The sequence below is a fragment of the Rattus norvegicus genome, chromosome 3 (genome assembly GCF_021556685.1).
Source record: "Rattus norvegicus strain SHRSP/BbbUtx chromosome 3, alternate assembly SHRSP_T2T, whole genome shotgun sequence".
Taxonomy (NCBI): domain Eukaryota; kingdom Metazoa; phylum Chordata; class Mammalia; order Rodentia; family Muridae; genus Rattus; species Rattus norvegicus.
In genome coordinates, this window is record NC_141536.1 from 49,824,189 (window position 1) to 49,851,396 (window position 27,208).

The 27,208-nt window shown below is 40.6% G+C and overlaps 1 protein-coding gene across 4 annotated transcripts in view; it reads left to right on the forward strand.

The window, feature by feature from the left end:
• Csrnp3 (cysteine and serine rich nuclear protein 3) overlaps nucleotides 1-27,208 on the forward strand; it is a 187,939-nt gene that overhangs the window by 147,834 nt on the left and 12,897 nt on the right. For all 4 annotated transcript variants that reach the window (NM_001271225.2, NM_001446908.1, XM_087651688.1 and 1 more), the window contains 1 exon segment: nucleotides 14,409-14,668. In NM_001271225.2, coding sequence (NP_001258154.1) covers nucleotides 14,409-14,668 — 260 coding nt within the window.

Consider the following 27,208-nt stretch of genomic DNA (forward strand, 5'->3'; position numbering starts at 1 on the left):
GACCGAACCCAGGACCTTGCGCTTGCTAGGCAAGCGCTCGACCACTGAGCTAAATCCCCAACCCGAACCTCAGTTTTCTTTATGAAGTTGTTATCATCCTGCCTTTCCTGTCTAAACCATGGTCATGTCGCTGAAACCTTACGAAGTGTGAGGAGTTGACTTTGGCCTGTGGCAAGCCTCCCCCTCAAAGAAAATTGCAGCAGGTGAGCCCTTGCCTGAGTTTCTTACACCCAGTGTTACCATCTCTGCACTCCAAACGCCAATGCCTCTCTCATGGCCATCTTCTGGTGTCTTGATACAATGTATACACAGTGTAAAAGCATCGCTGGAATGAGGAACTATGGGCACCGTAAGCCATATCCCACAATGTTGATGCCTGTGAGTTGTTTCCAAGAGTCGCTGAGTTACCCCAGGCACCCTGGATTATTATAACTCAAGACATTCCCTCATGGAAGAAGAGTTCTTTAGCTCCAAGACTCTGGCAGCCATTCTAGGTCCAGGCATCTTACTAAATACAAAGGGGTAACTTGTTTTGAATAAAGTAATTAAATTCATCATCTCTAGGAACAGTAATCATCCTTTAAGTCCTTCAGCATTACATACATATTTAAAAAGGAAGGGAGGGAGGGAGGAAAAGAAAAGAGAAGAGAAGAAAAGAAAATGAAAGAAAAGAAAAGAAAAGAAAAGAAAAGAAAACAAAGAGACGCCTGTTGTCTTTCTGGAGACCATAACCAAAGGCCAAGAGTCCGGACGGAAGTCCACCTTATATTTATTTCACTTCTCATTTTTTTTCTTTTGCCCAAATCTGAAGTCCAAATGGACTTTGGTGACTGAATGGGACTCAGGTGGGCGTTAGAGATGAAAATGTTGCTCCTGTAAGTCATTGTTCAATGGAATTTAGACCATGCTCCTGAGAGGGAGCTTAAAGGAACCATCAAACAGACCACTGAGACCAGGTTAGATGTTCAGGTGTGTCAAATGATAAAAGGAGAATGGAAATGGATTAGAAGTGATGCTCATTAATGATACAAACATTGATTCATGCTCTATGAAATGTGACCCTCATTTTTCTGCTCACTTTCTTGCTTCTGTGCCAAGAAACCTAAACCCCTAATATATAGGACAGAAAAAAAAATGATTGACTCCCTTTTCCCCCTTTTCTTACAGTCAAAGCCTGAAGTTACATTTAGCTTTGGAAAATCCTATATTCTTATGACAGATATTCCACATGGCACGACAATAATGTAGACGGAAAGCTCGTCTGGATGCTCTGAGACCGTTCCTGTGCATCAAGTCTTGCCTGACAAGTGGCCTACTTACCTCAGAGATGAGACAGCAGGGCTGGGCGTAATTCAGCTCCTTAGAGCTGCAAAAGCCATTGCAGAGTTCTTCACCCTGATCCCTCTCTCTGGCAAGATACTTGTAAAGCACAACATCTGGGCACCTTTTAAAGGTCTACAGGGGAAACTGCTTTTCACCAACTTAAAAACACTTCATTAAGTGTTCTTTGTGAGAGTCTTACATTGGTAGGATCTCTACAGGATTGTTTCTTTAGGTCCTCTGAATACAGTGCTCATATCACATACTACATGCTGAGTACTTATGGCTTGTGCTTCTGTAATTATCATGTTGCAGGACTCAGAGCCATTAATGAGAGAGAAAGTGGTGTTCATAAAATGGCAGCTAACATACGTATTGAGTTATGATTTCAAATGCTACCTTGGGAAGTTCCAATGGAGATTTGAGTTGAACAGAAAAATACAGTTTCAGGAACGTTTCGTTCCTTCTTAGTTTTCTTGGAAATTAAAAAAAAACGTGATGCATCATTTTAAGAATATGAATTATTCTTCAGATTTGCTGTGTGATATGAGTTACATGCAAGAAAAAAAAGATAGTGAAATTAAAGAGCGAGATTCCTTGGGAATTTCAGATTATTCTAACATTTATTCTAACATTTATTACTCTGATCTATTATAAAATAATTATAAAAATTGTATTGACATCACTCATTGATTCAACCAATATGCATTAAGTATATCCTGAATGCAAATACTATTTTAAATGTTTGGGATATCAGAATGGATAAAATAATTAAAATATTGCCGGGACATACTTTTCCATTTTTAAAGTTTTGTTTTTTAATGTGGCTGAGTGGTCTTGCTTGCGTGTATGAGTGTGTGTGTGTGTGTGTGTGTGTGTGTGTGTGTGTGTGTGTGTGTGTGCGTGTACCATGCATATGCCTAGTGCCTGAAAGCACCAAAAAAGGGCTTTGGATTCCTGTAACTGGAGTTATACTTGTTAGCTGCCCTGTGAGTGCGGGAAATCAAACTCAGATAATCTACAGGAGTAGACAGTGTTCCTCTGACAAGTGAGCCTTAGATTTCTCTCGCCCATACGTGTCTTTCTAAAGATAAAATAACATACTTCCCTGATCTCTGGATTTCCTATATCACATTTGTTCCCATACACCTTGAGGTGTGAGGCTCTGTCTTCATCTAAGATAGAACAGCCTTGCCTATTGCATGCTCTACCAGTTCCCAAACTCGCTGTCCATGTGGCGTAGTGCAAACTGTTGCGTGTCTAGAATCTCTTTGGCCCCCTGCATGTTGCGCAGAAGAACCTCTGCTGCCAGGGAGGTAGGGTAAGAGGAGCAAGGGCCGAGGTGCCCCTGCAGTGCAGTTCTTTGTTCTTGACCCACGAGTCTTGTCTTGGTCTCTCATCCTTTAAGTATTTGTAGGACATAGTAATAGGACAACTTGCTTATGATGGTGTTGTCATTGCACCCAGGGCCACAGGAATGCTAGGAACGTACTCTGCCCCCATAATACTTTCCAGTCTCAGACAATGTTTTAGTTGTAGGATAAAGTCAGTCCCAGAAATTAAAAAAAAAAAAATAAAAGATAAAAAAACCCGCCCTCACCTTACATCCTTGACTATACTGTTTGAACTGGATAATACTTTCAAACTATTTCTTGCATGTTTATCTTTTGCCTCAAACTCTAGAGTTCATTTTTTGTCTCATAAACAGATCTCTCAGAAAATATATGTCTTAGAAAATGTCTGTATCTCCTAAATTTTCATCAGGCATTCACATAATTTAAGCAACATAATTTTTTTTAACATGACAGTCTCTGCTCTACCATGCAGATGACAATTTAAATACCAAGAGGTAAGAAAAAAAAAAAAAGAAAGAAAAATCATTTCAAAGACCCATCACTAATGGACTGCTAAAGGCAGGAACGTCAGTCATGTTTTTGCTGGAGGTCAATACCAATTAGTGATACACTATCTGCAGGCTTTTCCTTTCAGAATCATTTCCATTCAAGTAACTCGCCATGCTACCACCTACTTGCTTCAGAGAGATGGACTTACAAGCTCATTATTGATGAATTGTTTAGAGACAGGTTGGTTTTTGTTATGTTAGATCTTCTGATATGTAAAAGATACTATATTTCAAATGGTTTGTTAATGTAAAGTTATGTGTGCCCTGGGGCCGTGAGGACAATGTGTCCTTTCTTCAATACATGTGTTTTCCCTTTGACAAGTTATGCTGGAAAGATAGATAAACTGGCTAGAAAATTAATGAGGAAAGAAGACATTTGACCACAAGGTTTCTGGTCACAGCTGGTGAATGTCATTTTGTCTGAATGTAACGCAAAGAGGTTTAGACTCTAAACCTCTTGTAGTGGGTCTTGATCTTCCTAATGCTGTGACCCACCCTTTAATACACTTTATCATGTTGTGATGACCCCCAAACATAAAATTATTTTAGGTGCTACTTCATAACTGTACTTTTGTTGCCATTATGAGTCATAATATAAATATTTTTGGAGACGGGTTTGCCAAGGAGGTCGTGACCCACAGGTTGAGAGATGCTGGTTTAAAGATTCGGATGTTGGTGATTTTGCCCAGTGTGCGATTATCTATTCCTGTAATTTCTATTAGAAGTTGCACTTGGCAAGACTCTTGCCCAGCACCCTGCTGTTTCTCAGAGGTTCCACACCGAGTGAGGTGCCCCCTACCCCCCTATGTCCTTACCTAATAATGATAAAAGGAGACACGTGATTTTTTTTTTATTTACCTTTATGAGGCTAGGATGTGTTGTTTCTGTGGTCATGACACTTGAGCTGTGTTGTATCTCTTTTGTAGATGTTGAGTGAGAACTCTGTCTCGGACTTGGGGCTCAATAATTCTTTTAAAGGGGTAGGCACGTACTTAGCTTGTGTGCTTTTTATAACAATTAGCCATGACTTGGGTTGCAGAAATTTCTCACAGATCTAGTGACTGGGATGTTGGCATGACATCAGCAGAGATGGTGTATAGTGAGGACCTCATAGATACACCAGTCTTGCTATGTCTTCATGTTGTGCAAGAGGTTAAGAGTCCTTTCTGTAAGAGCATTAATTGTTAAGGAGATCCCCCCACTTTCCCCCATATAAGTTGACCTTGCAAAGGCCATCCGCACCATTTAGCCACTTTTCTTGTTGATGAGAAAACTCCCTAAAAGCAGCAACCCTTGGAGTTGGGGACGGGGGAAGTGTGTATCATGATTCACAGTTTGAGAGTACAGTCCATCACGGAGGCTAAGGAGCTGTGGCAGGTGACCCCAAGGTGGCAGGGCTGTAAAGCTGAGTCCCCTCAGTCCCTCACATATTGGTGGAATGCTAAGCAGAGGGAAAAAAAACCCTGGGGCCCAAGTATCGAATTCAAAGCCTACCCCCTAGTTCCTGATAGCCTCCAACATGGTGTCACATCCTACATGTTCTGTGATACTTCATTCGAAGCAGTACTTCCTCCTGGAAATGGGTGTTCAAAGATCTGAGCCCCTGGGGCATCTCCTCTTCACCCCATGGCATCAGAAAAATGGCATCACTTTAGACGTTAGGCTTTCAACAAGTAAGCATCCAACCCTAATAGATACCGGGGATTGTGAACCACACATTCAGTAGCACGCACATGCATGCGCATGCACACATGGGTACACACGCATGCAGTACACATACTTATTTACTTATAGAAAATTCATAGCTCAAAGTTATTATTTTTTATGTTTGAAGCCCTCCCAGATCCCTCACTGCCGACTAAGAGACAGAAGGTAGCCCAGCCGCCCCAGCCGCCCCAGCTGTTCCCCCAGCTGCCCTGTACTCTGGGTTTTAACCTTGCAGCTTCTCATCTCCTTTCAAATTTTTCTGACATATGCAGCCAGTAAAATATGACTGATTAGTGTCCTTCTATTATGCTTTTTAAGAATTATTTACATTTTAATTTGGAATACATGTAAGAAGGACTTTTTTTTTCTAGGTCCGATGAGGGTTTGTGTGTGTGTGTGTGTGTGTGTGTGTGTGTGTGTGTGTGTGTATCCTGTTTTCATACTTTATCATTCTTGACAGAGTTCAAAGCTCAAGGGCCCAGTCTTTGACTTGGTCTAGCACTGCAGAATAAATTCCAAGTGATCTCAGAAAAAATTTTTTTTCGTTTATTGTTGGGGAGCTTTGTTCTTCTGTGTTTCTTTGTTTTTGAGCGCTATTCGGACCTGGATTATTATGATGTATTGGGTTTGACAGGGCTATAATGTTGGAACAGATGAAATACTGCTCAGGAAGTCATTGAGCAGGTGGAAAATGCTGTTTAATCCTTCTAACCGGAGCAGCTCATGGTGGTATTGAAAAAAAATGTAAAACACAGTAAACCAGGTTAGGGGAGCTGAAGAATAGCAAATGTCTCCTCTGTTCATTGTGAGAATGCCCCACGCAGCTTCGTTTTACACTGAGCCAGCCCATGCCCCCCAAATATTTCTCCAGTGGCTGTAATGAATTGCGTTGCCCCTTGGTTGTACGAGCGCCCATGTTCCGCTGAGGAGACATATGGTTTCCATTTATTTTAATGTGTCTTTGACATCAGGAGAATTGCTGAGACAGCAGAGGAAAGTGCTTACACGTTGGACTGCAGCCAGAGCTACGGTTATTTACGTGTAGTAGGGACTACCTTTTCCCAGGAAGAAACGATGTGGTCTCGAGGTTATGCGTGTCGAGGTTCTAATGAAGGTAGAGCCACGGGCTTATCTGTTTTGACAATAGCTGTTCCTTTAGTGGCAGTGAAATGTGTTTCTTGAGCACAAAGTTGCAGTGTTTAATTGCACATGTGAGAGATTAAGGAACCCAGTCGGGGAGAGCTAGGACTTATTTTCTCACTGATAATAAAGGAAGAGCATCACCGAGACACTACTGTGCAGATGCAGTACTTTCCATCTGCGATCCAGGCCCCTCACAAAAGCGATTATTTCTCATAATATGCCTATGTAATACAATTCATATAATATATCACTGCAACTATTAGAATTTGGATTGCCCTGACTGTATCACTGGACCTTTTTATTATTTTGCCGATGTTAGGAAAGGAAAATATTTTCACACTTTTATTTTTATTCTATTTTATTTTGGTGCCGCATGCTTACAGTGAGGAAGCATCCTTTAAGAATAGAAGACAAAGTCTTCAGTAACATTTGTTCCGTATGTAATTGTTAATGTTACTCCAAGAAGATATAACTATTCCCTAGAAATGTGCTATAGTTTGTCAGTGAATAAAGATAGTGGGGGGAAAAAAGCTAAGAGCATTGTAAAGATTCTATAAAATGGTTCTCCATGGAGATAAGGTCATGTGGCTAGTTGAATAAATGAAGCAGGAAAAACACATTTCCAACCTCTGTTCATGCTTTGGGCATTGCCGGGCAGAACAGCATACCTCAAATTCGCTAGTTACTTTAATAGATTGCGCTTCAAATATTTTTGCTTGCGTGTTTTAATGCAATGTCCTGAGGCGATTTAGATAGAACTTAAAGGTGAAAGCGAAGCAGGAGAGATTGTAGGTCCGGTGTGGAAGTGGTGAGCTGAAACTCATGGTGCATGGAACTCGAGACAAGTAGGTGACTTGGTGAACGAGGAAGGGCATGTGACAGAACAGGAGGTGTGACAGACACCTCTGTTAGTGGTACAATGTAAACCTGTTTTACTTTCATAATTTTGGTCTCCGGTACCCAGTGACATTTTAATGGTAGAGCATCTAGCAGTCACATTACACCCTCAAGGGAGATTGAATCTATGTAAAGGGGCCTGTCCAAGTCCAGCTAATTATAAATGAAGACGAGAGATTAATTTCAACTTTATAACCTTAAAGTGCATATTTTGGGGTTTTCTTTTTCCTATCAAGGATGATCAAAACAGACGCCACTTTTGCAGTCATTCACAAGGCTCATGAAAATCAATCAGCTATCTTCAATAAAAGAAGAAAAAATAGCTACGTAGATGTCACCGCCTCTTGCGGGTTAATCATTTTAATTATGTGTGCCATGGAGGCTGGAAGGTCAACTTGACACTGACTGTCACCTGCAGTGTTTGGAGTTTACAGCAGAATCTGGAGCAGAAAGCTGTGTTTTGTACCAAGCCGAGAATATCAATAGACAACCGCTCTGTTGCACTAACAGGATACAAAGGGAAATGCAGTTTGCAGAGTTCTCAACACCCTGGGCTGTGCCTGTCAGGAGAGACAGAGGAGAGCCGGTCCCTCAATGCAGATCTCCTGCCAGCTCCCGCGGATGGAGCTGACAGATTGAATGGATGAGAACGTGACACGCATGTTCATGATCTTAAACAAAGCTTTTGTCAGGCAGCCTCAAGGGCCAGCTTTCCATATCATCTCCGTTTCTGCCACTCTGTTGGGTTTTTTGCATGTATAGGCAGCATCTTTGGCTGCCTTAAAGGGCCCTTGTCTTTTTCACATGGTCTTCTGTGAGAGGGGCGTTTATACACTTTATGATAACCAGTCAAAAGAGTCTTGTTGTAAATGATTTAACTTAGAAGCTACAGTTCAGCAACTTCTTACGCTTGCAAAGTCTCAAGGGTCACGCAATGGTGACTATTTTTAACTTAGTATTTAAAATGAGTGAGAGGCAAATCTACTTTATAGCCGAGAGTAATACCCAGACCCATGTATGAATTATAGAGCTTGTCCTCTGGTTAACTGCCATTGGCATGCTAACTGCTTTTTGGGGGGAGTGATTTTATATTTTAGGGTAGTCTAATCTGCTTGCTTGCTTTCTAGTACATAGTGGGTAGGGTGTCTTGAGATGCGGAAGAATGGCACTTAGGGGTTTAGAAGGAGAGATGCAGACTGAGGATATAGTTAACTAGTAAAGCACTTGTCTAGCATGTGTGAGGCCCTACGTTCAATCCCCAGTACAGTAGAGAGAGGAGAGAGGAGGGAGAGAAAGACACGCACACACACACACACACACACACACACACACACAGAGAGAGAGAGAGAGAGAGAGAGAGAGAGAGAGAGAGAGAGAGAGAGAAAGAGAGAGGGAGAGAACTGTCATTCCCACTGCAGAAAAACCATATTGGTGAGGAACCAACTTGCATTTAAGATCACTTGAAGATGACTTTTATAATAACAAGAGCAGTGCTTTAAGAAGCAAGGCCATCCCTTGCTTTACCGATTGTGACACTTTTCACTGATTTGGCCCCAGGTAGGTAAAAGGTCAACTTACCTGAAGTACTTAAAGTAATTGGAGTTTTGTTCGTAAGGAGAGTGTTCGCGGTTGCTTCGTGTTGCCTCTCATGCAGCCAAGCTTCGTGATGCGTCCTCGGCAATACCAACCTTCTGAAGTTTCTCTCACGTAAAGGAACCGCCCTAAATACTTGAGCTAAGTAAATCTGAAAATGTGACTGGGGCCTGTCTGTTAGGAAAACTTCAAGAGTGACTCAGCAGACTAAAGGGCGCAGCAAAAGCAAGGCAACATTGCCTTTGACTCCAGTTGGAAATAACTCTCGGGAATTACTCTTTGGTAGCAGACTAATTCCCATCCCTCACTTGTGGTTAACGTGGAAGCCGTGTGGGTGATATCCTGCCCAGGAGCAGCCCCGCCCTGACAATCATACCAGGTCGGAGAGAGAGAATATATGATCATCAGAAGTCTGCGGAGATATTTATAAAGACCAACTTAGTCTTAACTTGACCGAACATTTCTCCATTCTCTAGTCTGTTACTTTCTACATAAAATGGTTTCTGGTGAAATTGGATCCACTGAAAGCTAACCTTCCCAGTTTGGCAATTGTGTCTCACCTTCAGATGGTAAGAACCAATTTCCACACTGATCTTATCTATGTGACTTTAAAAACACGTACACTTTTATTGCCTGGGTTTTTCTAACAAGAAAAAACAAAAAACAAGATGACTTTAGCGTTTCATGTTGCTTCTACCAGATTTGCCTAAATTCTAAATGTGTGCACTTAACAGTTCATTGGCAATTTCCTTATGTATGTCAAGCATAGGAGATAAAACTGTATCATTGACTTTGTACCTAAAAGATATAATTGAATTTTCCTTTGTTTAACACAAGACTGAACCGTGAGCTTTTAACTTAAACGTTATCAAATTTGGTATCAAAATACACAGTTTGCTTCCTGTTCCCAGCAAGACTTTTTTTTTTTTTTTTTTTTTTTTTGATGGTTACTGCCATCAGAAGGAAGAAGAGAATCTGATGGTAGTGGCGACCTTGCCGTGGGAGCATTTGTTCTGCATAGCTCTCTCTGTAGTGGACTCCGGAGTCCAGATCCTCATCTGGGCCACTGTATGCTCTGTGTGTGCAAAGATAACAAAACAAAATACACGTGCTAAGTGAATGGCGAACTATAAATCAAAATTAATCAGGATAAAGTAAAAGGGACAAGTCAGTTAGAAACTCATGTAGTCTTGAGGAGATATTCCAGCCTATGAGGGCAGGTAGGTTTGATTTTTTTTTTTAAAATAATGTTTTGATTAATTTTTTGAGAATTTCATACCTGACTCCTTAAAAATCCTCCCCTAATTCCCTACCCCCCCCCTTCTCACACTGCTCAGGAAGAAGGGCAGAATTTATTGAAATTTCTTGGAGCCTAACATGATTCAACTTTCACCGATTGATTCACTAACTGTCATTGATTTGATCATCTTCTGACGGTGTGTGTTCTAGGTAGTACGGCTGTAGACATAATCATTTTCTTTCTTTCTTTCACTCCTTCCCCCCTCCTCTCACTTCTTTCTTTCTCTCCCTACTTCTTTCTCACCTTTGTTTCTTCCTTTCTTTCCCTCCACCCTCCTTTCACCCTTCCCTTCTTCCTTCCTTCCTTCCTTCCTTCCTTCCTTCCTTCCTTCCTTCCCTCCCTCCCTCTTTCTCTCTCTCTCTTTCCTTCCTTCCTTCCTTGCTTTGGCAGGATCTCAGTCCAGCCTGTAGCTCACTATGTAAACAGGCTAGTCTTTCATTTCAGTCACCCTTCCTACCCCTCCTGAGTGCTAGGATGACAGGCACATGCCACAATGCCTAGTTTTTGTTTGTTTGTTTGTTTTAAGCTCATGTTTTATATGTGATCATAAAAATGCAGACTATTTGCCTAACCAGGGCAACTGTTTCCTTTAAAACATAGTCAATTGTGGTCTAATTGTTAGGTTTGCGTTTACATTTTCAATTCACTGTATTTATGAATTCTTCCTTTATATAGCATGATGTAAATTCTGTTGCTTATTAATGTCCTTCCCTTGGTGATGTGAATTCATCCATTTTCCAACTTTTGGGGCTTCGTTGTTTTCATTTGAGAGAGTGTCTCACCCCGGCATACAGTCTTCTGAGTTCCCTCTCCCTAAGAGCTGTCTTCTGGGAGGTAAGTGTAGCATCGTTGTGCTTAGATCCTTTAGTGTCAGGGGAGTAATTGTGGCTGAATAAAAGGCAATAAACTGAAAGATGTTTCAAATTAGTGTAGAATATGAAAATTACCTTTTTTGAAAGTAGTATTAAAAGCCGCGTTCTCTACTCTTTCTTGCCCTTGACCTTTCTGCAGTAAAGCTGACTCGAACTCCATAGACACGCAAGATGGAGTTCACTCATTCTGTAACAGGCACAAATGACCAGATATCAGGGATGTTTAGATTCCCTAAGGCAGATGTGCTAAGTGAATCTAACCTTTTTTCCAGATGTAAATAACACAAATCCCCCCTCCCTTCCTCCCCTCTCCCCCTCCCTCTCCCTTCCCCTCTCCATACCCCGCCTCCATCCTCCGCCTCCCCCACCCACTCTCTCTCTCTTAATGACTCCTTGTAGTGGAGTTAGTCATAGTGGAGCCTGGAGACCCATGATGCCGCCTAACTCCATACCAGAGTTAATCTGATTTAATCACCAGAACAGGGTCCTTGATGTTTTCTAAACTTCTAGAAACCCACAGAAATAGCCATTACACTGGTTTCAGAGTATTTCAATGTGTTGATGTCATCAGCTTTTAGAGCATTGTCTTTACAGTGCTGTTTATAATATTAAAGTCATCGTCAGCACATGCGTGCGTTGCAATCCCTAGCACACAGTCGGAAGCCATATTCATGATGCACTTTCACAGTTTCAGCCCTACCCAGGACACAGCTGAAAAGGGTCTGCTCTCTCCCTCGCTTGTCAGCCTCAAAACTTCTCAAAACAGGGTAGTTAAATTAGCTTTGGGAAAGAGGTAACATATTAGGTACATCCAAATGGATAAAAATTTCTTAGAATTAAACGCATTGTTAAAAATAATTTGTCTAGAGAGCCACTGATTTTCTAAAAATATAAGCCACAAATTGTCAGAGGTGTTTATGATAATAACCCTAAGTGACTATATTAAACACTTTCTCCCTGGTGCCTACAGTTATGGCTCTGAACGATAATGTCTTAAGGGCATTGTTTTAGTGAACAGAAAGGTGGAAGGCTCCCCACTAAGCTCCAGAGGGTCCTGCCTCACCTGCCAATCAATCAATGACTCGATGAGGGCTTCCGGTCTGTTGGCAGAAGTTTTCTTTTTCGGGGTGTCTCTTATATCTTGACACAGTCTTCTCAGGTATGAGACGATTTAAGCTCACAGGTATGAAACATCTTTAAATCAAAGTTAAAAACTGTGTCTGATGTTGGGGATGAAGGATGCTTGCAGTAAGTCATTTGTAAGGAGATGGGAATGAGTGTTTACATAATATACATGTGTGGAAGCAGTTTACCATCTGCAAATCTCTTCCTGAGGAGCTAAAATAACAGAGAAGATGGGAAGGGACTCAGAGGGTAAAGGAGCTTGCCACCAGGCCTGACAAAAGGGTGTCCTAAGCAGCCTCCCTTGATTAGTGAACAGCATTTCTTTTTTTAAAGAAAAGAAGGTAGGTAGAAAAGTCGAATTTTCACAGTAATGTCATTCTTTACTGGAGTCTTTTCATTCTGAATTCCAGCCAGAAGAACATCGTGGTCCAGGTTTTTTCACAGGTGCATCCTATCTAGAAAGTGCTGGCACATAGTAGGCCCTCTCTTGGTGTTCATTATATAAATAAACCTAGGGAACAAGATCGTCCTAACAGCCTTCCTGTAAGTGTGCACTGGTGTTATCTTGCTGTGGAGGCCTTCTCCTTCACTGTACTATTTATGGGCATGCATACTTCCCTGAAGCTTCCATAAAAACTCACCGTGAGCAGAGTGCCTGAGATCCACACCAGGCTCCTTTTTATAATTCTGGAGGCCTAGATGTTGCCTGGGTCATGGTCCCTCTGCAGTTCACAGGGAGAGATTCTTCCTTGCATACTACTACTTCTGGTGGCATCCTGGGCTGTTTGAACTCAGTGTCCCTGTCCACTTTCCTACGGCACTCCTCCCTGTGTATCTCCATATTCTCTCCCTTCTTTCTAAGTCTCGGTCCAGATCTTACCTTTTTGTAAGGCCACCTATCCTATTGGATTAAGGTGACGAACGGTTTCATTTTAATCTGACTCTAACTGTGAGAATCCTAGTCCAAACAAATTACACTCCAGAGAACTTCAGCCCATCTGAGAGTGTGAAGGACATAGGCTTTAGACCTGTAACAGAATAGATGCTTTTCTCTCTTGGATGACTTCTTTCTTTTGCAGTCATAAGACATTTTATCACAGGGTGTAAAATTTGGACATTTTAATGTCTAAGTTTACTTTGGACACCAATTATAGTAAACAAAATCACTTGGACTCCCTAAGTCTGGACTGTTCTACCATAAAAAAAAGGGGGGGACTCAACCAAATAGCCCATCCTGGTGCCCAGCTTCAGGAGGTCGTGTTGATAACACATCCAACTCTCTTTTGCTCACTCCTAGATGTACGCAATCCCTCCCCCATGCTCATCCCATTCTTCCATTCCCACAGCTAATGATAATGGTTCTATCACCAACACATGAAACACTCATTAACTTGATTTGGCAATCCCATGGTTTAAAATCACTATTGTATAAAAAGAATACAAGTTTATTAATTAAAAAATAATATGAAGAGGAAGCAGTCCTGAAATATTCTATGGCATTTTTGTTATCTTAATATTTGTATTATAATACCACTGTCTATAGTTATTTAAAGGGCAAGAGGTACTGTTTTACCTAATGAGAGCTGTGTTAGATTTAAGTTGTTTTCATAGTGCTGATAAGCTGTTTTTCATGAATGTATTTTTTTAAAAGATTTATTCATTTATTATATATAAGTACACTGTAGCTGTCTTCAGATACACCAGAAGAGGGCATCAGATCTCTTTACAGATGGTTGTGAGCCACCATGTGGTTGCTGGGAATTGAACTCAGGACCTCTGGAAGAGCAGTCGGGTGCTCTTAGCCGCTGAGCCATCTCTCCAGCCCTGGATTTTTTTTTATTACTTTTGATTATTTTATCTTTTCAGAAGTGTGAACAATGCATTTCTATTGACATGCAACAATTGTTCCTATCCACAGAGCAAGCCAGCTCTTTTAATGTGTATATTAATATAATACACAATTATTGGTTGACTACAATTAATATTTTCAAAAACCTTTGTCATTTCTTTGTCTTGGAACCCTTCAGTGCCTCTCTTCTTATTCTTTATAAAATATTAAAGAAGTTTTTATGCCCTATACCCACTGCTCTGTGCTGGAGAATACCAGGACTTATTCCTTCAATTTATTTTGCTAGTTTTTTAAAAAGTATATTCATCAAAAGGATACCCAAGATATGGAGGGCCCCATGTTGTGACTTTTCTGATGATAGTATAATGCCGTCTGTATGAAATCTGGAAATCCAAAGCTCAAGGCATTCAAGGAAATGAGTAAAATTCTGCTGCTAATTCCAAAAATAATTGGCAACTCTCCAGAAGTTTCCTTCGAGAGCAATTACAAAAACATTTAAAATACACTCTACTATGCCTAGAAAAAAATATAAGAAAGGAAATTAAAAGGCCTCTTTGCCAATTCTGAGATTCAGTATTTTCCAAGCCTGCAAGGCTCCAAACATTTGGGTCCTCAATAGACTCAGAATTCAGGGCACTCTTGGCCTCATCTGGGAGCTGCTGCCCTGGGCTTCGCTGACCACCTTCTTTTCTCTTTCAGCTTCCTCCATCCTCAAAAGAGAGAAACGGCTGAGGACGAAGAATGTGCACTTCAGTTGTGTCACCGTGTACTACTTCACCAGGAGGCAGGGCTTCACCAGTGTGCCCAGCCAGGGTGGCAGCACTCTTGGGATGTCCAGCCGTCACAACAGCGTGCGCCAGTACACCCTGGGAGAGTTCGCAAGAGAGCAGGAGCGGCTGCACCGGGAGATGCTGAGAGAACACCTCAGGGAGGAGAAGCTCAACTCTCTAAAACTAAAGGTGAAACGTTTGTTTGCTTTTCGCAAAAATCTCCTATTCTTAGAGCGTCTGAGCCAACCACATTTCTCCATGGGTCTGACTCTATTTTCCATGACAGACAAGCTGCCCATGGATTACTTTTCTTGTCTTTCTGTTCCTTTCTTCTTTTTACAAAGCTGTACTCTTTCCATGAGACTCTTACCTGACATTATTTATTCATCCATTCTAAAAATGCTTACTTTTGGAGATTGCTACATCGTGCACCACCTGTATGAGTGTGCGTGAACCGGAGCTAGCAGGAAGCTAGAAATAAATGTGCTTCCCTGTCTGTGAGAGGCCACATGTTAGTAGGAGCGGAGGATATCAATCAAGCAGTCAAAGGAAATTGAAGCAGAATTTCATTTGGGGCTATGAAGGAAAGTTGTAAGGTGTTATAAAAGTCTTTGATGGGAAACAGATGTGGTCAGGAAGTCTAGAAATACTCCTGGAAGGAGGGAGAGGAAGATCTGAACTAGGGACTAGGCACAGAGGGTGTCCAGGGATGTTTGCTGGGCCTGAGGTAGGTGAGTTACATAGACTATGGAACCACAGCAAAGTGTTCCCTCTTTGTCCTCAGGAAGTTACCAGAAGTCTTAAGCACAGGTTGGAGTTGCAGTGCCTTATGACAGTCATGTAATCATGTGAGAATAGTATGAGGGTGAAGAAGGCTACGTTAAAAGAGCAGAGGTGTACAGTCAGACCTGTCGGTGAAGCAGCTGTTAGAGCTAGCCAGGAGAGAGGTGAGGGAAGGGGAGATTGGACTGAACAGAACAGAGAGAAAGAGACATTTGAGACAGGGACTTAGGAGCTCAGATAGGCAGGCCTGAGGGATGAGCTGGATTTACAGAGACAGAGGGACAGTTGGAAACAGGAAGCTGGCTTGCGGATGAATGGCTGTAGGTGACATACCATTGAGTGCTCTCTATGATGTGGAATGACACAAAAGTATAGAAAAAGGCTGTAGATAGATGGTGAGGTCTTCTCCGATGTGAGTTGGAATACCTTTGTGTTGTCAAGAAGTGTGGGGACAGTATCTAAGTTGGAGAAAACAAAATTGAGAAAATGCCTTTGGCTGAGTAGAAGCATGGATTTGTCGCTTATTAATGTGTAAGAACACCCTCCCATTGATACCTAATGACCAAGAGAACATTTTGGGAATAGTCTCGACAAACCCAATCATTGTGGTCTAGAAAAACCATAAGAATCTGTCACCCACCCTTACCATCAATTAATGAAAGCAGAGGTGTGGCGTATGCTTCTGTTTTTTTATATTTTACTGTTTGTATATATGCCTGTCCTCCATTGTGTGAAAAGACAGTGAGTGAAATTGAGCTACACACACCCCAGTTTGAGGAGGTCGCATTTCCTTTCCCAGTATGTTTGTCAGGTTTCATTTTAAGTTCCTTACCATGGCTGTTTTTGTTTTTCTGATTTCCGAGTGCTTATTTTAGCAATGACTCTTAAGTTTGCTTTTCAACTCCACCTTTCCCTGCAAACTCACTCCACTGCCCCCGCCAAAAATGACATCGTTCTCCAAGTTCAAATAATCCTGAATCAATGGTAGTGGCTGCCAATCAGATTTCTTATTTGCTAAGCCTTTTGTACATGCAATTGAATTTAATCCTCACAAAGAGCCAATGGAATAAAATCACAGGAACATAGCTGAGATCAAAGGATCACATAGGCAGAAAAGAACTACCTTACCGCCTAGGAAACTGGTTGTCATGATTTTGGTCCTTCTTATTAAATTAATTGATTACCCCATATAGGAACTAGGAAGCACACTCTATCCTCTTCCAGGGTCTGGTGGTGTGTACAGTGGATTCTAACAACAGAGACTGTAAAGGCATCTGAGAAGTAAAGCTTCCAATGGTGACTGTATGTGTGACTCTTTGAAGGAATTGCAGCCGCCCTGGCACATGAGGAAGTAAGCCATTTCTGCTGCAGTCCTTCCTCCTCTTTTCAGGCTCTTTTCTAACAAGCAGAACAGGAGAGGAAAAAATAGTGGGAGCGCTGGAGACTTATTAGTAAAATTCTGCTTAGGGATAAGTAAGGACAAGAAGTCATCTCAGCAGGGGACACCCAGGCAGGTGCCATTCCTACGGTTTCTTTTTTATGTGGAAGCACCCAGTTCTGATTTGAAAGCATGCAACGTTCCCTTTGGTGAGATCCTAAACAGATAGCATTTGGTTACCATCCCTTCTTCCAAATGGCCAGGAAGCTAACAGCAAGGGACACTGCAGTGATCTGCACTTACCCTCTCCTGACTCCGTACACATGTACTCAGAAACACATGGTCCCTGAAGCTAACACCTCACAGCCGTGAAGACAGGCGTTCTGAAATATGAGGAAGAGAGCCTGTATGTTTTCACGGCAGTTACTCTAGCATTGATTTTCATGATTTACAGGAAAACTATCATGAATTATACTTGTCTAAGGTTTAAATGATCCCAAATTTACTAGCACAAAATGATAGCTGTGCCCCAAATTTCACCAATACTAGGAATTTCTCTTGTAGCACATTTGTTTCCACGTGTGACTTGCTCTGTGAAGGGGATGTCACAAAGTTGATTCCCTGGTTTTGGATGGGAGCAACAGAAAACCCTTGGTACAGAGGGGGCATCCAAAGAGGGAATGGGTTGAGGAGGATAAGGTTGGTGAGACGCCCAGTGCTGTATTCTTAGCACTCAAGCAGAAGCAGAAAGTTACCTCAAAATGGGGTAGAGCTGTTAATAAAACCTTGTTGAGACACAGGTGGGAAAGGGAGAGGAAGAGAGAGAGAAATGGGTTTTTCCTGAGATGGTTTTCTGGGAGTGTCAGTAAACTCCTTGTGAAGTAATACAGAGCAGCCTGTGTGACACATTGGCTGTTCCCCAAGCCCTCATCGTGAAGGCCCAGTAACTCACTGGACTTTCACTTTACCTATTTGAAAAGACAATGGCTTTGTACAGCAACTATAAAGTCTTCACACACAATGCCTCTGAATTTCCTGGAGAATCTGCTGGGTTCCAAACAGAGGAGCTCTTTATACACGCTTCTAGAAGTTTCCTTGTAATAAACATTTTGGAACTAAATCAAGAATCAAAGTATGTTTTTTTGACCATAAAGTGCTTCTAATTTGCTAGTTCAATTCCTGAGGTGTGTGTTATACAGATATTAAGGAATTGTATAGATTCAGACACTTAGATGTCTAGAACAAATCCAATTTTATTGGAGGGTTTCAAGTGTATCGTGTTTGTTGGCACCATGGTTGTTTCACACATTGACTATAAATAAGTAATGGAGAAAAACTAATTGAATAAAATGCATGTTCCTAGAAGAAATAAGTAGCTTTAGGCTTCTAAATTACAGAGTGCAGTTCCGTTTTTCCTGTCAAGCCCATTCAGATGTCACACACTTCATGGTAATCAATGTAGTCATCGTAATACTATACTCCTTTGCAAATTAAATGCCCAGATTTAATAATCTGCACCACACTCTTGAACAATTACATTGCACATGATTCCATCTCTCCTGTCTCTGGGGAATGCATCCAGCAGCTGTTTGCAGGTTCCATAGAGGGTTGGTGTCCTAGTCCCCTCCAGTTTCACCCTAGAGGACTCTACTGCACTGCTCAGAGAAATTCAATGTGGCCTCTGCAGATGTGACTTGCTTCTCCTTGCCAGTGCATCCACAATCCAAATCACCCTTTGCTTCCTGGGGTTGAGGCTCGGTTCTTCACTTCTGGCTACCCTCTCTAGCTGCTCTGTGGGATTATAGTCTCGTCTGGGTTTCTCCATTGGGTGTTCATGCGTGGTACTTGGTTATTGACTCTTCTGTGCAAAGTTAAAGCACAGAATGGCCAGCTTCTAATAGTGGGCCCTCTAAAAATAATGTATCTAGATCATTTTCACTCAAAATCTCAGACTGATGAGGACTGTAGTTATGTAATGATTACCCATGCCTTATTCCAGTTCTCCACCCCACCTCCAGCCCAGCTCGCCACATCTCTTCAAAAGTCTTGGGTTGATTGTCCAGATAAAGAAAAAACTCAGATGTCCCTGGGAAGGCATGGGATTAGGCACTTGAGAGAGAAGGATGAATTATCTCCGAAACCCACAGTTTCAGCATTTTTAGATGTGGTTTTAATTTAATTCCTTATGTTGCAATTCGTTTTTAGATCTGTCTTATCTTGTTTGTCATGGCATTGCTTAGAGCTAATTACTGTTCAGAACTTCTGTGGTAGACTCTTAGAGAAGGCTCAAGAACATACTAAGTAGCAAAGCTTCTAAAAATGCCTTGAAAACTCCGCTATGCCAAGTACCTGCCTGGTCTTATTCAGATATATACAGCCAACTTTGACAAGTACAGAGAAAATATACCTAACCAAAATAATGGAGGCTGAATGGTGGGTCTCTACTCTATGTCTATGTAATGTACTTAAGAATGTGTTCTTTCATAATATTGCAATATTTTAGTTATTAGGGAGCAATTAAGGATATATAATCAAACATTTACGTTCTTCCTGTACAAGAAATATTACCTTTTTTAATTCAGGAAAAATTATGCATAAATTTTCCTAATTTAACGTGGGGTGCTGTTTAACTGGAATGAATTGTGTTTTCATTCTTCCCCATGGCCTCTTGAAATTAGCTAGCAAGGGAATATGTAAGGCGCAGACCTTGTCAAACATGATCATGACTGTGTTTTCATTGTGTCGGTGGCTTAAGTAGCTCTTGGAATGCTATTGGCTGCATCCTGCTTACTTTTTGCCATTGAAGAGGCGATTATTGCTCTAAGCCACAAGAAGGATGAATTTCTAGAAAAGATAAAGTTTATAGGTGGATATTATGATTTTCTGTAACTTTTGTGGTGCTGAAGACTTCTTAATGATTCCAGATGCCTTACTCATTGAGCTAGAAGGCCACATTATGCTGGGTAAGTTCTGGCTGAAGTGACTAAAATGTTTTAATTTGCCATGTGGCAGTCATAGCTAGTAAACTGAAGAGATAGAATATAAAATTGACCAAATATCAAAGTGTTATGAATGTTTTTCCTTCCATTTGCCAAAGACCTTATAAACTAGTCATTCCATGCATGTCTTGTACCCAGTAGCCTGAAAATTACCCTTGTCTGGTTACCCAGAATGCATGACTTTGTTAAGATAGTGATTTTTTTTTCAAACGGCTTTAAAAAGAGAGCTCCATCTTCCACAGAGCAACCTGCTACAATATCTCTTACCTTTCACCCCAAATTGGCACTGTGGGATACAAAATATATTGATTATCAGAAGAACTCCAGGTGTTTAAAAGCAGTGTTGTAGACAGGCACATATCTGAACATAGTTTATAGTTTATAGGTATTTCTGTTCTGTGCTGTTAAACATTCCCAGTTCTTCCCACTGAGTCTGCTGGGCCAGGGCTTTTGTTGCCCTGGATTCCCCACCTCAGTACAGTATTGTTCACTAGCACCCACTTGTGCTACTTGATCTAAGCCTACAGATGCACCAGTGTACAGATCTTCCCAGGGTGCAGGAATGTTATTACGTTGTCTGCTCTCAACTCATGTCTGCTCATTCTGTAGCTGCACATGAAGATTCCAATAGCCTTTGGGACCTTGACCAGTCTGTTCCTATTAAGTAAGTAGACCGAGGAAGGAAGTAAAAGAAAAGCTAAGCAAGCAAGCAAGAACCTCAAGTTGTTTCAGCCAAATAGGCTTCGTGATATAAATAAAAATATTAGTATCTCCAGGTGCAGGGCTCTCTTTAAGGCCAGATGTGAAGTTTGGTTTGGTTATGTTTTGACAAACAATCTTCTTGTCCTTATCCAGGGCTTCATTTTAAAACTGTATTTTACAAGGCAGGGCTAAGTTTGAGAAAGTCTGTCAAGGCTGTGATCCTTAGGAGGATGTGGGAGTGGCTCAGGTATCCCCTCGCCATGACCTCAACCAGGAATCCTTGCCAGTAAAGAGCCCCTGTCACTGATGCATAGAAATGTTGTAGTCTCCGTCCTAGACACACAGATACAGCAACCGAAGCCACTATTTTCAAAGCCATTTTCTTTATCCAACCACACTCGTTAACTAGACACTGTTGTTTTCATGTGAAGAATGTTTATGGAGTCTTCTTGGAGCTTCAAAATGAGTTCTTAGGTTTATACAAGGACAACAGATTCTCAAGACAACAGCTTTCCAGCTTCTGCACCTCACTTTGAGCTTTTCTACACTGAGGTTCTGCATAGAGTTCGTTTGAGCAATGGTTAGTTCTCTCTCATGAACCCTGTCAGTAGTTTAGTATGCACAGCTCTCTTTTATCCCCTTTATGGAGGCCATCTGTTTAAATCATTCTTCTTAGAATATTGTTTTCCAGAATTAGCATTTTTAAAAAACAATTCATTCCCATTTTGATCGTCATTTAATTTCTCTCCCCACGATTCCTCACAGATGTTAGGATGAGCAATCATAACTTAGACTTTTTCATCATTGTGAAGCATGAGTCTTCTGGGCCCAAAGATTCTCACGCGAAGCTGCTGCTTCCTCATCTCTGCTGTCAATCCTTCTTGGCTTGTCTGTTCTCCTATTTCTGACTTGAAGATCATTTTCTTCTCAGACACTATGAAATCAGAAAAGCAAATAAATAATTTTGCTTTTATCTTGGTACCTTGCCTTGCCTTTACCCTTTACTTTCTTCTTCCCCTTACTTCTACAGAGTGTGTATATATGTATATGCATATATAAATTACTATACATAATTATCTTACATATCTTTATACTGTATATATAATTATATATTTATATGATATAAATAATAAGTAAATTATAAATATATCTATATCTAATATAAACATACAAGTATATTTGTATTTATATAATTATATTGCATATTAATATATAATATGTACAATATATTTTATATATTAGTGCATTTACTACACCGTGTCATGTTTATTACATCCTTTTTCCCAGCAGACCTGCAGGTCCTTAGAAGGCAGACTACTCTCCATTCTAAAGCCCCATACCTGTCACAGGAACTAATAGTATTGCACAGTGGTTAAGAGAATCTTTTCATTTACTAAAACCAATTTATTAACCAATTATGTAAGACTTATCATTACCAAAGTGCTAGAAATAGAATAAAAAGCAAGACAAACAGAGGCTTTGCCCACAGTATGTGCACAATACAATAGGAGAAATATATGTGAAATCAACCAGTAAAATTAATGTGGTATGATATTACTGCAAATTAGGGAAAAGCTATGCTGGTTTGAAACAATCCAGGATAGATGACTAAGCTGAGAAAATCAAGACTCACACAGAAGTCACTGAGCATTGGCTAGTTCCTCCTAGCAGTATTTCCATCCGAATTGAGAACCCCCTTTCCAGTGCTCTGTTTTCTTTGGTGTCCTCTGTTCTCTGTGTCTGAATCCTAGCCTGTATTTCCGAAAGAGAAAACTGAAGGGAGTATGTAACATTCTTTGTCTTCCAGCCCACTCTGGTACTGAGGTCAGCTCTCTGATCGTAACTGCTATCCAGTGATGTTATGTTTGCTTGCTTGTTTATTTTGTTTGGTTGCTTGTTTTTGGTTTTTGTGTCTATGTGCCATGACTATGAGCTGTATGTAATTAGATTATTTAGATCATGACCCATAGCCCTGGTGATCTTGGGCAAACTTTATCATTCTGGTGCCTCCATTTTCTCTCTAGGTAAACATATATAGTGATAATATCTACTTTATGATTCTGATGCTAAATGCAGTAATGCAGGTAAAATTCATTAGAATAGCTTTTGATACGTGGATTCAACAACTTCCTATTATTGCCTCACAACTGTTTCTATGACTCTTTTCACTTCCACTTCTAATCTTTTTTTTTTCCATATGCAAACCAGAGCAGAGTTAAAAGCCAGGGTTCTTGATAATACTTATAACTTAGAGATTTGTGTGTGTGTGTGTGTGTGTGTGTGTGTGTGTGTGTGTGTGTGTCTAGTCAAATGCTCTGTTACCAAAGTTCATCTCCACACCTTAGTCTTTTGAAACAGGATTTTTATATGTGTCTGGGACTGATCTCAAACTTACAACATGCTTGCTATTTCCTAGATACTGAAATTCCAGGTGTGCACTACCATGCCTGGCTTTTTTTTAATGACTTGTTGTCAGTTAGTGTAAAAATAATGGGTTCCCCCATAACATTTTCATACATCTATATCATTAAACTGTGTTTATGTACCCCTCATTGTGGTCCTTTCTGATGTCCTTCATTCCTCTAAAAATCCCTCCTCTGCATTTATATCATTCATTGATAGTGTTAGATGATAGGTGATGGATGGTTGGGTAGGTGGATGGATGGATGGGTGGGTGGGTGGATGGATGGATGGATGGATGGATAGATGGGTGGGTGGATAAATGAATGGACAGATTCTGCATATGAGACAAGAGAGGCTGTATTTGTTTTTCTTTTCCCAGTACATCTTATTTCTCCCACTTGCCTCTTTAGTTCCCTTCTTTCCTACCATTGTCCCTCTTCTCCCTTTATTTCCTATGGCATATACAAAAACATCTCTATATAATAATTTTCACACGTGATATATGTAGATATATGCATCAGTTCTAGATTTTACATATAAAAATATTTGTCTTTCTGAATCTGATTGTCTTTAACTTGACATGATGATCTCTAGTTTTATCTCTTTCCCTACAACTGACTCAATTTTATTCTTCCTTAAAACTAAGTACTAACTCCATTGGAATATGTCTCCTACTTTACTTGGTCCTCTGTTAATGGACATTTTGGCTGGTTCCATAGCTTAGCTGTTGTGAGCAGTGCTGTAACAAGCACTGGTTCATAAGGTTAATCGCTGTGGCATATTGATCTAAGTTCCTTTAGGTTTACAGCCAGGAGTGGAACTGCTGGATCATATGATGGTTCTGGGTGGTGTTTGCCGAGAAACTTTTATACTTATTCCCGTAATGACTCCATCAGTTTGTACTCTTATCAGCAGAGTATAAACATTTTATTTTCCAGATATCTTTCTTAGAATGCCATTTGTTGTCCTTTGTTTTGTTGATGATGTTCTGACCCAGGTTGAAATGGACATCAATATATTCTTATTTTAATTTTCCTAGTGCTAAAAACAGTGAATTTTTTCATGTAATTATTGACCATTTGTGTTTCTTCTTTTGAGAATTGAGCAGCTAAAATGCTCATTTGTTGATTGAACGATTTTAATTTGGAGTGGTTTAATTTTTTTAATGCTTTATATTTTAATGCCTGATTATGTGTACAGTTGGCAAAGGTTTTTCCCATTCTGAAAGCTTTATGTAACCTCGAACCCACCTCAAAAGTGAGTGTATGTTTGAAAGCGCTTGTTACTGTGCATGCTGTGTGTCTAAACAGTTGTTTTGTGTTTAACATAGAACATCCAATAACAAGTACTTTTAAATCAACCATCCTCAGATAAAACCACCCCATCAGCAAATGAGCATGTTAACCCGTCCCAGCACTGTACCAGGTATCAACAGAACCTTTGAATCTATAAGATAAAGACATAGAATACTACACGAGAATTGGCTCATTTCAATCTGCACTAGAGAGATCTCAGGGCATCTGAGACTCATTGGTGTATCAAATATGGCATCTCATTTGTAAAGAGCAATTTCTGGCTATCCAATGGTTCTGTTTTGAGGTAGGAAAAACCATCGAAAACATCACTCATGTCATGGAAGAAAAGTCCTGTGGAACCAGAATATTCTTACCAGGGAAGATGGCCCTGGAGTAGATGTCTCAGAAAAAAGCAGAAGAGGTGATCGTGGTAGAGCCTTTGCAGCAGATCTTCAGAGTGAAATAAAGGTGTTGGAGGGGAAGGAAGGGAGCTTCTTGGCTTCCACCCATGTTGTTCTCAAATACATTTCAAGGCAGCATGTGTGACACACCAAATGGTAAAGAGTCTTGACTGAAAAAAAAGGGGGGGAGGGCACAGATTGCAGTGAAAGGTCATGGTAGGGAATATGCCTCAAAGGCAACCATGATGACTGATCTCACTGTCAGTTGGACTGGATTTGGAATCACCCAGGAGACACATATCTGAGCAGTGTTTCCTGAGAGGTTTAACTGAGGAGAGAAGACCTGCTCTAAATGTGGGTAGCACTGTCTAGCAGGATTAATAGAAAGGGGAGAGAGAAAGTGAGCTACCTGCTCTCTGCTCCTTGGTCTCAGCAATCAAAGGCTGTCTCACATTCCTGCCTGTGCTTCCCTGCCGTGGTGGACTGTACCCTCTCAAACAGTGAGCCCATCTTCTTTTATGTTGCTTTCTGTGAGTTACGTCATAGAGATTGGGGAAAGCAGCCAATAGACGCAACATAGAAACCAAAGACTGGGCGATATGACCAATTGACCAAGCTCAACTAGATTGCCCTGGTCTTCATTAGAAATCATCTTGAACAGTTGCAAGGGGGTAGGGAACTTATAAGATCATGTTCATGTTATAGGTGATTATCAAAAAGAAAAATTACAGCTCTTGAACAAGATGGAAACAGATTTATAGCTACATTGGAAGGAATTTTGATTCTTAATCTTTTATTTTAAAATGATATTACTTGTAACCGAAGGGTATGAATTATACAAGATGGGGAATGTATTTCTAAGAACATTTATAGTCAGAGTAAACTCAATCTTCAGTCAGACATACCAATATTTAATTTTTTCTTAATTGTTAGGTACCAATTAATCATGTAACCCTAACAACTTTACTACGGTTGTAAATACTACCTAAACATCTCACTTCTTATTCCTTTTCAGAAAAAAAAAAATCAACAACAACATTGCCTCTTCAATGTTGACTTCAAAGGTTCAAGGCTGACTTCAAATTCACTGTCTTTTTCTTTCAGTTGTAGAGTACTGAGATTACAGGCCGGTGCTCCTACACTTAGCCTTGGCCTTGGCCTCAATTTGACTTGCTTTAAGATTTTTGTGCTTCTTGTGATAGCTGCCTCCTTTTTATCTGTGTCTTGCCATTTAAGTTGTAGATTTTGTTGTGAGAACGTATCTATTTGTACAAAGTAAACATCATTGCACTGTAATGTGTAGTGAAACGTTGTGTAATATAGATAGCACAGGAAGAATGTACCAGAGTCAGCAGCTTGCTGCAGTTCACATAGGCCGGCCAGGGGTTAGCTAAAAGAGCCCTGGTGCCACTGAGGGAAGTGAAAGGGGACACTTCGTCAAGAAGCTTCACTCGGTGAAGATCGAGTGTGCTAGACGGTTTCCATTTGAATGTCTTTAGAAAATCAGATCTTTATAACCGGAAGCATGCAGATTGCTAGGGAGAGGGAATGATTAGAAATGCTAACCGCAACCAAAGCAACATCTTTGTATTGGGCACCCCAGATTAAGCAAGGTATATATTATGCCAGGCCGTGGAGAAGGCTCAGTCAGAAAGTCCTTGTGCATAAGGACCTGAGTTTACATCCGGCTCCCACAGAAGAAATAGGGAATGGAAGTAGAGACAGGGGAGTCTGTGACAAACAGAACCTGGGTACATGTTGTTCAGTCAGCATAGCCAAACGGGGAACCCCAAAAACTAAGATGGAGAATAGTAGACTAAGATAACCCAACATCACCCCCTCACTTACACACACACGTGTACATACATGCATACCTACACAGACATGTCCTGCTATGTACACTTTCTTAGAAATTCCAAGGGGGAAATATAGAGTAGATACTACTAAGGAACAGTGTGCAATAATAAGGCCTTTCTGAGATGACAGGCTCAATTCTAAAAAGTCCCAGGACATAGCTAAGTTGCTGTAGAGGATACACCACAGGACCCCTTTGCAATATACCGCAATATGCACTTATTCCTGGTCCTTTCTTCTGTGGAGATTTCCCTACAGTACGGTAAACGTCTAATTTAAATTTTTCTCTGCAGGACACCCAGAGTTGGACCATCTAAAGCTATTGTCCAGGAGTAAATACTTCTATCTAAATACGAGACTCTTTCCTATGAAGACGGGGGCATGTCTGGTGTCTCTAGAGTATTTTCACTACTTAATGGATGAATTGTCAAGTTCACCAGGCATAGTAATAGTCGTAATTAATGAAATTTAGAGTGTAATAAATTAAATCATTTAGCTACCTTCTATATTTAGAACATCCTTGATTTATTTCTTGTGAAGTTTTTGCCTTTATTACTGGGCTGCTCCTCGCAAAAAATATTTTGCTCACGTTCAGGGAAAACTTTTTTCAACATGTTTTGTATGAAGAAAACAAGAGGTGATTTCATAATAATAACAAATGAAATTTATATTTAGGGCTTACTGATGGATGAGATTAATATAGAAAAGATATATGTGTGTGTGTATATATATATATATATATGAATGTGTGTGTGTGTGTGTGTGTGTATGTGTGTGTGTGTGTGTGCGCGCGTGTGCATAGCCGAGTAGGTAAAAGAATGAGTGTCCCCATAAATATAGAAAGCATGCCTTTGCTCGGAGGGAGGTCTGCATGCATTCCTTTGAGAGTACAGTTTGTCTCGGTTGTGGGTTGA